Source organism: Paramormyrops kingsleyae, chromosome 9, assembly GCF_048594095.1.
Source record: "Paramormyrops kingsleyae isolate MSU_618 chromosome 9, PKINGS_0.4, whole genome shotgun sequence".
NCBI classification, from domain to species: domain Eukaryota; kingdom Metazoa; phylum Chordata; class Actinopteri; order Osteoglossiformes; family Mormyridae; genus Paramormyrops; species Paramormyrops kingsleyae.
The window spans coordinates 29,615,580-29,628,260 of record NC_132805.1 but is presented as its reverse complement, the minus strand read 5'-3'; the positions used below and the strand labels follow the sequence as shown (position 1 = coordinate 29,628,260).

The 12,681-nt window shown below is 40.3% G+C and overlaps 1 protein-coding gene across 1 annotated transcript; it reads left to right on the top strand.

Moving 5' to 3' along the window:
* The first annotated feature begins 1,328 nt into the window (after window positions 1-1,328).
* Window positions 1,329-8,164, top strand: LOC111844410 (ubiquitin-conjugating enzyme E2Q-like protein 1). Its single transcript, XM_023812881.2, has 2 exons — window positions 1,329-2,721; window positions 6,619-8,164. Exons 1-2 carry the CDS (start codon window positions 2,044-2,046, stop codon window positions 6,748-6,750), a joined length of 810 nt encoding a protein of 269 aa, XP_023668649.2. The 5' UTR covers window positions 1,329-2,043; the 3' UTR covers window positions 6,751-8,164.
* The last annotated feature ends 4,517 nt before the right edge of the window (window positions 8,165-12,681 follow it).

Sequence of the window (12,681 nt, the reverse complement as noted above, 5' to 3'; positions counted from 1 at the left end):
GCACGCTGCCGCCTGGACCCTCACCAGGAAAACTGGTGTGACGACGATAAGCAACTTCATCTAGTTTTTACACTCTTTAGTCAGTAGGTGGCACCAAACAACAGCTAGTAACCAAGTCACAGGATTTTTTATTTTTTTTTTAACTATTATTCTCCTTCCCTGGGTAATAACGGAGGAAATTGCCAGGCTGATTCTTTCTGTCACGGCTGTACATTACAGGGAGATAAAGATTTCAATTTCCTGTTCATAACAAACATACCGCTGTGTTCCTTTTTTGCATCACTATCGATATATTTGTAATATAGCAGAGGAACATGAAATGAAACACGGTAGTCAAGAAAACTGAAAACAGTGTTAATAAATAGGCAGCACGGTGACTCGGACAGTTGCACTACATTATAGCAGCGCCTGTACTTGGGGATTTGATTTTCTACCGGGTTGTGTGGTTTCCTACAGGTTCTCTGGTTAATCTCACCACAAAAACGATTATAAATATAAGCTCTTAGTCTGCGGAGTTTGGCTGTGTATGTATGTGATGCACTGGCGTCCTGTCCAAGGGTCTCCCCTGTCTTACACGCCTAGTGCTTCCTTGGGTAGATACTGCAACCTTTTGTTGGATAAGCCCTTATGGAATGTTTATGGATTTTAAAAATGTATATATTTTTTTGTCTCTCATAAGTTCCTTATAAATCCTGAAATTTCAAAGCAGGAATTATTCAGTGTCACTACTGTCATTTATTTGTAAGCTCACGTTGCAAATTACCTTGGAAAGATCTTTCCTGGTAGACAAGGCGTATAATTTGTTTGAAAATTACTACAATTTACGTTTTATATAAATTTTGTAGAAGGTTGGAAGGCTTTTATAGTTTTATAAATTTAACTGATTTTGTGCTCAAATATTACATGGTTATTACGAATACAAAAGCATCCCTTGAAATGAATGTAATTTCATTTTCCTTATTGAGAAATATAAGTAGAAGCTCTCATTGTATTCAGGCTAAGTGTTTTTATTAAGGAAATTGAATACTTAATAAAGTTTTATAATTTTATAACCCAAGGAATGGTAAATGTACGAGATTAATTAGTGTCACTCATATACAAACTGTTCTGTGTATTATATTTCATCCCTTTACTGGTTTTATTTTTTGCATTATTAGTGTATTTAATGTCCGTCTTCGAGAAAAGGCAGAGATGTTCACTGTTTTCCATATAACAGTATATATTTGTCCAAATATGTCCAAACCAATATCAAAAAATAATCGGCTTGCCAGGGAGATCTGCTCGAACAGTTGCCTTCTTTGCAAAACAACGGGTGTTGCATAGAAACCAAAAGGGCTACTGCAGGAGGCGGCATCGTCAATATCCTGGTCATTTACATTGTCGGGGTATTTTCATAACTCAGCTTCGCACATTTCCGCGTCTCTCACCACCGAAGCTGCAGCTGCGTCGCCGCAAACAGCGCCTCTGAAAACGGAGATGGATGGGGAACCTTTCATGGAGGCTCTCCAGCCTTGGATACTGAATTAAAGTGGCTTGTATTTTATAACTTACAGCAGGAGCAAGTGGAGAATATTTAAGGTTTTTTTATTTATCAAAAGCAAACAAGAAACATTGCTTCCTGTCAGGTGAAAAAGCGGTATCTGGGTTATCGGTAAAGGATCTCATAAAATATATTTTTTTCTCTATCTCATTTATTAGAAAATAAAAATCACGTGAGACGGGTGAGCGGAAGATGTGCGTGATTTTTGCAGATGTGTCTCTGTGCTCAGTAATACTGCATTTCTTAAATTGATCGAATGGTTTTCGAAAGATAATATATACAGATGAGCCAGTTGCACTCAGCTGTTTTTTTGGAAAATATTCTTCCAAAATGGCCTTTGGTTTCTCGCATTTGTTTTGTTGAGATTCAGATGACTTATTGCATCCGTCCAGTAGTCGTCTCCAGAAGCTGCTGTGGAGCTGTACGTCTCCGCTTGATCTCTGAAGCAGGAAGCCAATCGATACGGGGACGTTAATAGCATAAAAAAGGCCAAGAAAAAAACGATGGCAACACTGCTACGGAAAATAGGTGTCAGTCGGATCTCCGAAAAAGACGCGGATGAGGCTTTGCATCACCAGGGCTCCTGTAAAGGCGGCAGGAGCAGCGTTAATCCAAAGCTTAACAACCTGAAGCCGTGTAACACAAGCAACGAGAAGACCGCCTGCAACCCCCCAGAAGCGAGGAGCAAGACGGCAGAAGAAGAGGACCGTCAGTCCGTGAGAGGTAAGCAGGTTAAGGAGAAACAAGCCGTCAAGGCGGGCACTGCTCCAGGGCGAGCACATGGACCGCAGCGACAGGAGTGCCATCAGCTGAGGACCAAGCGCCTCATGAAGGAACTCCAAGACATCAAGAGACTGGGGGACAGCTTCATAACAGTGGAGCTGGCCGATGATAACCTCTTTGAATGGCACGTTAAGCTGCACCAGGTGGACAAAGACTCTGCTCTCTGGCAGGATATGAAAGAGACCCAGACGGATTTTATATCCGTGAGTATCTCTTTCCCCGACAATTTCCCTTTCCAGCCGCCTTTCATGAGGGTCCTCACCCCCAGGCTGGAGAACGGCTACATACTTGATGGGGGCGCTATCTGCATGGAGCTGCTGACGCCTCGGGGATGGTCCAGCGCTTATACCGTGGAGGCGGTCATGAGGCAGTTTGCAGCCAGTCTAGTGAAAGGCCAGGTGAGAAGCACCTTAAGATGTTTAACGCACCGATATTTTGCACATTGCGCTTTACTCTGCCACATTTACTATTTCAGTCATTTTTAACATATTGTTTATATATATTTAATATATTTAGCCTTCACTTAGTCATTTCTTTCTGTTTCAACCGTTTATTCAATTTACTTAATATTTATCCCATAAACACATACCTCTCCAAGTTATATGCACGCTTTGATGTTTCTTGCTGTTTGACCCTGTTAATTGTTACGTCACTCATATGTCGCGCGAGTAGGAAGTTCTATGAACTGATTTACAAAGGGCAAATGAAGAGTCTTTATATTTCTATACGTATTTTATTTTGTGTCATCGTGTGTTAAAATGTGGATTTAGTGATTGGTCTGATTTTTACAATATGTACGGATGAGATGTGTGCTGATAAACATCCATGCCAATGAAATTAAGTGAGAAAATGAGTAATCTTGAAATGTATTGTACGCTGTCTGCTGTCTCAGTGGGTAGCGCTGTTGCCTCACACCTCGAGGGTCTGGTGTTCAAATCCAGTCCTGCTCTGTGTGTGTGTGGAGTTGGCACACTCTCCCCATGGTGCTTGGGTTTCCTCCCGCAGTCTGAAGACATGCTGTCATGTTAATTGGTGTAGATAATTTGTCCAAATGTGCCCCTGTGCTGGACTGGCAATACAGCGCTGATGTTCCCCTGCTGCTTGCTGAGCAGTTAATTTGCTGGTGTTAGTCTGTGACACATTATAGACATATCATACCATAATGTCCTTGACAGTAGGGTGAAAAGTACATTGTTGTGCCATTTGAATCCTGGTAATCCTTTGCCATTAGAATGGTTTTCGGACTGGTCGGCTGCTGCAGACCCTTATTAGACACTTATTAGACTTAAAAGTGGGATAACTCAAAAGTATTTGACAGATCAATTTCCCAAACATTGCAGACACATTATATAGGTGAACATCTAGAACTCTGATGAAATTCTGATTCACATCACACCAAAATGGAAGCAGCACAAAGAGAAGGGTAGCCACATCTTGTTAGCACAATAATTCAAAAAGCATTTGTCCAATATTTTTCAAGCTTCACATGTCTGGAACTTATTTCATTATGAAACACATCACACCAAAATTGAAGCAATGCTAGGTGGCAGCAAAAGAAGGAGAGGGTGGATGCAGAAGACACTTGGTCTTGTGAACACAGTAACTCTAAAAGTATGTGATGGATCTTTTTCAAACTTTCCAGAAACATTATATAGGTGACAATCTGGAGCTTATTTCATTTTGAGACATTTTGAGAACCAGATTACACAAAGTTGGGTTTATAATAAAGATATTTGGAGAGGTGGGTAGAGTGTATATGAAGGCTAGAGGTTGTAGAGGTTCAGGGGTGTGGAAAGAGTAGGGATGGGGGATGGGATGATAAAGATGGGGGGGGGGGGGGTGGGGGAGTGGTGAGTCCATCCAGGGAATACGTTGCTGTTCCAACAGCATCTAATTTGATTAAGCTTTAGAGTAACACTATGTGATTAAGATAAATTCTCTAATAAAATACACTCACCTAAAGGATTATTAGGAACACCTGTTCAATTTCTCATTAATGCAATTATCTAATCAACCAATCACATGGCAGTTGCTTCAATGCATTTAGGGGTGTGGTCCTGGTCAAGACAATCTCCTGAACTCCAAACTGAATGTCAGAATGGGAAAGAAAGGTGATTTAAGCAATTTTGAGCGTGGCATGGTTGTTGGTGCCAGACGGGCCGGTCTGAGTATTTCACAATCTGCTCAGTTACTGGGATTTTCACGCACAACCATTTCTAGGGTTTACAAAGAATGGTGTGCAAAGGGAAAAACATCCAGTATGCAGCAGTCCTGTGGGTGAAAATGCCTTGTTGATGCTAGAGGTCAGAGGAGAATGGGCCGATAGAAGCTGATAGAAGAGCAACTTTGACTGAAATAACCACTTGTTACAACCGAGGTATGCAGCAAAGCATTTGTGAAGCCACAACACGCACAACCTTGAGGCGGATGGGCTACAACAGCAGAAGACCCCACCGGGTACTACTCATCTCCACTACAAATAGGAAAAAGAGGCTATAATTTGCACGAGCTCACCAAAATTGGACAGGTGAAGACTGGAAAAATGTAGCCTGGTCTGATGAGTCTCGATTTCTGTTGAGACATTCAAATGGTAGAATTTGGCGTAAACAGAATGAGAACATGGATCCATCATGTCTTGTTACCAATGTGCATGCTGGTGGTGGTGGTGTAATGGTGTGGGGGATGTTTTCTTGGCACACTTTAGGCCCCTTACTGCCAATTGGGCATCGTTTAAATGCCACGGCCTACCTGAGCATTGTTTCTGACCATGTCCATCCCTTTATGACCACCATGTACCCATCCTCTGATGGCTACTTCCAGCAGGATAATGCACCATGTCACAAAGCTCGAATCATTTCAAATTGGTTTCTTGAACATGACAATGAGTTCACTGTACTAAAATGGCCCCCACAGTCACCAGATCTCAACCCAATAGAGCATCTTTGGGATGTGGTGGAACGGGAGCTTCGTGCCCTGGATGTGCATCCCACAAATCTCCATCAACTGCAAGATGCTATCCTATCAATATGGGCCAACATTTCTAAAGAATGCTTCCAGCACCTTGTTGAATCAATGCCACGTAGAATTAAGGCAGTTCTGAAGGCAAAAGGGGGTCAAACACTGTATTAGTATGGTGTTCCTAATAATCCTTTAGGTGAGTGTATATTAAACACAATTTTAACAAAAGTTGGGTTGTAAGTAGCACTCTTGCCTGTGGTAGGCAGGGGCTTTGCCCTACAGTGGGGTGATCAGATTAGACTATGATTGTATTTTTGAATTTTATTATTTGTTGAGGGATGTCAACTGGGGTGGCCATGTATTTACGGGGGGGAAGGGGGGGGAGGCATCGCCACTTTCAGCAGTTTTGGGTCTGTGGTTAGGCAGTTTGAATTTCCCCTCTTTTTCTTGTGTTTCATGGGTTTTCTCCTGGGTTCCTCTCATAGTTCAAAAACATACAGTTCGGTCATCTGGAATTTCTGACTTGTCCATGATATGTGATTCTGCATGTGGTTGTCTGAGGAAAGATAGTTGTTGCACATGTTTTTAGGTAACATTTATAGTTACATTCTGATAGCAGATACAAGCTAAAAAGAGTTGGTCATCCTTATAATCTAAAATAAATATGGATTTCAGATTTTAAGTGCTTAGCCAGCTTCTTATTTAATGATGGCTTGTGTCTTATTTTATGGTGATTTGTACCCAGCACCCAATCTATCCCATGTTTTGTACTTTATGTAACGTGAAAACCCTTCCTTTGTCACTTGCTGTCTGCATGTCACACCATGGGACTGAGGGACAATTATTTCATGCCATTATATACCTTTATATTGATGGTATGACAATGAGACCCGTTTGACTTACTGATTGTTTTAAATAATAGGCCTAGTACCTGGAGTATTGGGAGGTACAGCTATATGATTACACTTTTGCACATAATCATTCATTTTTGTTATTTAGGTATTCTGCAGTGGAAATAGAAAGTGTGGTATTTGAAATACCTATTTGAAAATTGTTCTGAATTCTGTACGGTTAATTGATTAAATCCATCCACCCGTTTACTATAATCGCCTATCAAAGACAAGGTCACAGAAAGCCTGCAGATAATTTCGGGAGGCACAGGACAAAAAGTCTATTTTAAAGTTTATTATTTAGCAATCATGTCTAATTTTGTCAAAGAAATTTAGGAATACATGATGTACTTCTGGTTTATTACATTTATAGGCCACAAAACTGAACGTTGCGGGTTGTTATTATTAGCTGCGTTTTACTGAAGGTCTTTCTCCCAACATCCACAGGGGCGAATCTGCAGAAAAACTGGGAAGTCAAAGAAGGCCTTCAGCCGCAAAGAAGCTGAGGCGACTTTCAGAAGCCTGGTGAAAACCCACGAGAAATACGGCTGGGTATCACCGCCGGTGTCCGACGGCTAGGCTGCCGCGCGGCCTCTCGCCACTACCTGTGGACGGAAAGCCCGCTCTTTCCTCGTCTCGGTCACAGATTTGTTTTTCTCTTGGGATTCTGATGTCTTGCTGCTATGAAGCACAGTATGTTTGTTATACATTATCTAATTTAACCACAGTTTAGTTTTTTTTTCCCTTTAAAAAGGGATAATCAGTGACGGTGAATCAGTACCCTCATTATTTCTGTGTCTGTCTTCACAGCCCGGCCTTTTTTTATACTCTGTGTGTCCACGAATCGCTTTAAATGCATCTCTCCATTCGTACTCTTCTCATTTGAATCTTACTCATATTTAGTAGGTGATCAGTATGTCACAGCTCATTGTTTGTTCAGTTCTGGTTTATTTTGAATGGATCCTTTTAACTTTGAGAAATTTATGTGCAGCTCTTTCTTACTCATGACCAAATTCCCACCAGACTGTTGTAACATAATTATTATTAAATTAAGCTATTTCATCTCATGCTAAACTATAGTTAAGATTAAACCCCTTGAAGAACTTGTACAGATTGTGCATCATTGTTTCATTACCTTGGGATTGTACTGTATTATTGAGATGATTGATTATTGCACAGTGTAAAAAGAGACTTTATGTATGCTTACAGAACATATTGTAGAGTATTTTCATATGGTTAAAAATCTATTGAGGTGGAAAATGTCTACCGTTTGTTCCGGTATTGGATTATTATGCAAAAATGGATTTTTCTTGACGGGGTGAATAGTTGTAACCTTGAACATAATAATAGGACTTATGTCATTTTAAACATTTTCACTAGTCAAATCAGTTTGAAGCATATTGAAGTCCAGTTTGAGGCACTGAACTGCAGTGTACACTGGTTTTGCTCATGTTACGGACATTGTAAATCACATACTGTAAGAGAAGTCCTCAGTTTGAACAGATATTATTCACATAGGATATTTTATACTTGTGTGACTTGGTGATACACATCAGTAATAAAGCAGACGTGTTTATTTGTTGTAGGTGGTCAAACTATAATATTAGTAGGTGGTTTGTGGGAAATTCTCAAAAGTAAATTCTGTTCTCTTTCTGCATTTCTACATGTCTTGCTTTTGCCCATCTGTAAGAAGTGATCTTATTATACCTGCTGGCAGATTGTAGTTGTGGAACAAACTGATTTCTTAATATCTGTCACTTGGTGTCATTGTGCCATTGTCTCACTGTCACCAGCAAGCATAGAAATTTAAATGTAGAGCAGAAAAACGTGTGGAAAAACTGTCTTGAAGAGCCTTAGCTGCTGTGCTCGTTCAACTCGTGGCCGTCAGCAGTGCTACAGCCAACTGGTCGCTGTATTTTTAGCTCCGGATTTTATGTCACATTTGCAAGGCTTTTAAACTGGTAATAAAGCTTATGCAACCATTTGCAGCTCACTGCTGGGTATTTTTAATCATTTTTTTAAATTTGATATTTATAACCTGTTAAATGAATCTTAAAATGACTAATATGCTTACATGCCCTATTTCAAGGTGTTTACAGAGGCTACCCTGTGCTTTTGGACAGAGCTTCTTATCTTGTTCTTTCAGAATTGGAAGTGATCTATCCATGTCTCCATTCTCCGTGGCCACTTATCCTTTTCGTGGTTATGGTGGGTCTTGAGCCCTGGCTGGGATACCAATCCATTGCAGGGCAAACACTCACACTGTGGGCCAATTCGAGTCATAATTTCATCAAGCCTCATTTTTGCACTTCAGGAGAACGCACTGAAAGAGATCCATAATGCTGTTTTGCAGTTACCATCTATTAGCTCTTTGATATTTCCTTATTGTGCTTCCTTGCTTTTCTCCTGGTAATTTTGTTGCCGGGCAGCTTTTCTGGATTTAAGAGACCCGGGAGGGTTGATCACAGTGAAGGAAATTTAAAGCAAGAGTCTCACAACTCTGTACAAACTCCACCAGACGCTCTAGGTGCTGAAGGCTGCCAAGGCTGAATGTGCATTTGCAAAATGCGTACATTTCACAGAAGGAGGATTACATCATGACTGTCACAGGGGCTGAATATTTAGCTAACGGTATTTAGCATTTAGAATACGTGTATTAGCCTAAATCGAGGGCTCACCACGTCATGACCATTTTGTCAACACCTTGCATGCTAGTGTTGGAATGGAGCTATGGATTTTGAAAATAATAATGGTTTTACACAGGAATAATTTAAATGCATAAAAGAATTAGGGTGACAAAGGTGTGGTGACATCATCAGATTCTATAACTTTAAATTCTCCATCTGCAGGGCAGACTTAGTAAATAGGTTGTGGGCTGTTTAAGATGACACTGTTTCTTTGGGGGTGGCATGGTCGCTCAGCGGGTAGTGCTGCTGCCTCACGCCTCGAGAGCTGGGGGTTTGAATGTCATCCCCACTGCATGTGTGAAGTAAGCATGTTCTCCCTGCTTGCTGTGAAATTTCTCTCAGGGTGCTCAGGTGTCTGCCCACAGTTAGACTAATGAATATGTGAATTTGCCAAGTTTGCTCGCTCTCCCTGTGTTCTCTGTATGTGGGTTTTCGCCTAAAGCTGATGAAATGTGGCTAGGCTAATTGTTATCTCCCATAACGTACAATAGCTTGGCATGCCAGCCCTGTGCCCTGTGCTTCCTGGGATAAGGTCCTTGTGACCTTGAGCAGGATTTGCAGTTTGATGATGGATTGATGAGGTTCACTGAATTAAAACTTATAATTTGGTATAATGGGCAACAAAAGTTGCGATTTTCATTATTACCAGGCCCTCCAGGAGATTTCCCATTTACATTCTGTTACTCGGGAACATTAGATATGAATTAGGCGATGTCCATATAGAGAACCCATTTGCACTGTTCAAGAAAAAATCTTGAATTTCGGAAGAAGAAAAAAACTGAACACACAAACATTTTCAGATCATTCCTCTTCCAGCTTCCACTCATATTTCTTCCCTTTAACAATTAATCCATATATCATTAGCACTGAAAGCTTCTTTCTCGGCTTATTATCTCTGTAAGTCAAAGCCTATCAATGAGTCAAAAACTAAGGAAGCATATAATCAGTGCCCACTTTATTTGGTTCCCCATAATATTAACAAGTAGATCTCCCTTTTATCTCCAGAAACAATTCAATGGTTGATAAGCTGTGTGTTTGCAGAAGCTTTTCTGGACACCACTATTGTACTGAGCTGTTATTTTTGCAATTGTATCCCTCCTGTTTGCTTTAACGAATATGCCCAGTTTCCCTTGACCTTCCTCATGAACCTGGCGTTTTGGCACAAAGAAAAGCCACTGACTGGATGATTTTTGTTCATATCATTTTGTTCATCATTCCCTGTAAACTCTAGACACTGGCTGTTTCTGAGATGCTGGCACCTACAATGACACCACATTTAAAATGACTTACGTCACATGTCCTAGCATTTCTGCAGTGAGTGAACATCCTGACCCTGTCGGTCTGCTGTACATATTCCGTTGCAGCCATGTGATTCACAGTCTGGAGGGGAAGACAGTTTGCACTAGAAAGCAGAAGTACCCAGTCAACCTGCCACTTTGCGTATATAGGGTTCGTAATGAAGATGGAGAGAATAAGGATTGTCCTGTTACTAAGCAACATCAGCAGGCATCTGCAAAGCCAACAGAAGATATGTCTGGTTCAATAAAAACACTTGACTGATGAATACTGATGAATTATCTGAACGCTGTTGTCTTGAACAGATGCTTCTGTGATCATCAAAAGCTTCATTTTACAGTGGTGTGTAGCTGAGTCAGTTTGAGGTCTATGCCTGAGTTTGGAAGGACGTGGGTTTGAATTCTATGACCAATAGAGTAATCATTTCACCTTTGAACATGATGCTTAACCCTAACTTCTCCAAGGGTGCTGGAGGTTGGCTGACCCTGGGCTTTTACCCCAAAACTTGGTCTTGCCTATATATTTGTGTGTTATTATGTACCTCATGGAGAGCAAGATGAAATATGTGAAAACCAAAGAAATCCTATGTACCTGTACTCATAATTGTACAAAAGGCAAATAAAGTATCCATAAATACTACAAATGGGAATATGGTATAAAAAAATTTATCGCATGTGTATTACCATCCACCATGAAAGATTATTACAGATGTCATGTGATTTCCAAATGTGGGAATCTTTCACAGCAATGGAACTGGAAGAGAGAAGCATTAATATCACCTTGCTGCTCTCAAACCACAGGGACAGAAAAGCCACAAAATCAGTGAGAGAATGTGCAGCACTTGGTTGTTTTGGCAGAGCATATGGCCTTGCTGCATGCGCAGTAGAGATTCCGAGGTCAAGAAATGACAATTGTTTGGTCCGGATTTGCCATCAACTTTTATAAACAGTAGAATGAAATCAGGTTGGGCCTAGATTCAGAATAAACAACAGAAAAAGCAGCTGCAAATTATCTGTGTAGCGGGAATATTAGTGAAGTTATATAGTGAAGAAGGGTCTTAAAAATTGGTGTTTCAAATGCAAACACTTGAATAACAATGAGTGTATTAAGGTGCATAGCTGCTTAACGTAAGCATTGTATGAGATTACCACTTACATCTTTTGCTGTTCGTATTATGTGAGCCAGCAAGAGCTCCTGTTCCTATGGCAACTGATTTCCAGCTCTGTCCCAATGGGCAACTGAATTCATGAAGTCCAGCTTACTCAAGTGACATCAACTAGGCCATTAGGGATATAAGTAGGACCAGATGTCAAGGATCAGATTTGAGGTACAAGAGGGCAGTACCTATAGTGTGGGGTCATGCTTGAATTTTGGATTAGGTTTCCTTTTGTGTTTTCCTTTACAGTTGACACACTATTGTTTTATGTCCTGTACAATGAATCATTATAGCTTGAGCCTTATGTGAGAATGAATTTGAAGTAGATGACGAACAAACCCATGTAACACTGGGAATACTACACAAAGGACTCAGCTTTTTAGGGATAATACGGACTGAGTCAAGGCAGAACTTAAATAGCAAGTAAATATGGAAAATAAAAGAGTGAAGAGTAGCCCCAGTCAGATGATGTAGGAACAATCTAGACAGGCCCTTCTCCAAATGCACGGCTGAATACAGAAGGCAAAATCAAAGCACATCAAGTTAGATCCATCCTAGGAAAGAGGGCAGGTGAATGAAATAATCAGCAATAGCTGAGATCACATGATTCCCCCCCCCCCCCACCCAACACCAGCATTTTAACTGTAACCTGTGACTATTTTACCTTTGTACTACAACTGAGCCATTTATTTTTCAAAAACGTACTTTTCAAAATGAACTTAGTGTGAAAATTTGTGCTTCCAAAAAGATTCCAAGACAAGCACATTTTCTTAATTATTAACAGCAGTTTTAAGATTACAGATAAAATTAACTTTATTGGTTCCAGGTGTCATGATGTGTCTTGATGGACATGGTGGGCGAGAAAGGGGATAAATACAGTGTATGCAGCTGCAAGGTAGGTGATATGCATACCTTACACAAGCATTTAAAATCATCTTAAACATAAATAATGAAAACCAAGTTTCTGGCTGATGCATTGTTAAAATATGTAGAAAAATCTGATTGTCTGAATATGTGTGTGTGTGTGTGTGTGTGTCTATACACACACACACACACACACAATCAATGAGTAGTCAGGAATACGCTCCATGCAGAGTTACAATTCAATTCTGCCCTCTAGTGGGTAAACTATTTTACAAAAAGTTTCATTCCTTAAACTGCTTAACACGAGTATTTTTTTACACTGATAAATCATTTAATAGAGCTTTAAAACTCAACAATAAATCACGTGGATGAAGCTCTCTTTTCAAAACCTATTATTATAGGATTTTTTTAATCATTACTTCTGCCGAAGCACTTTCTACGTAATCCTACGCGAAAATGAATCGTGAAAGGTGTGGTCTTTTCCGTTAATAGTTACCAACGGTAGTA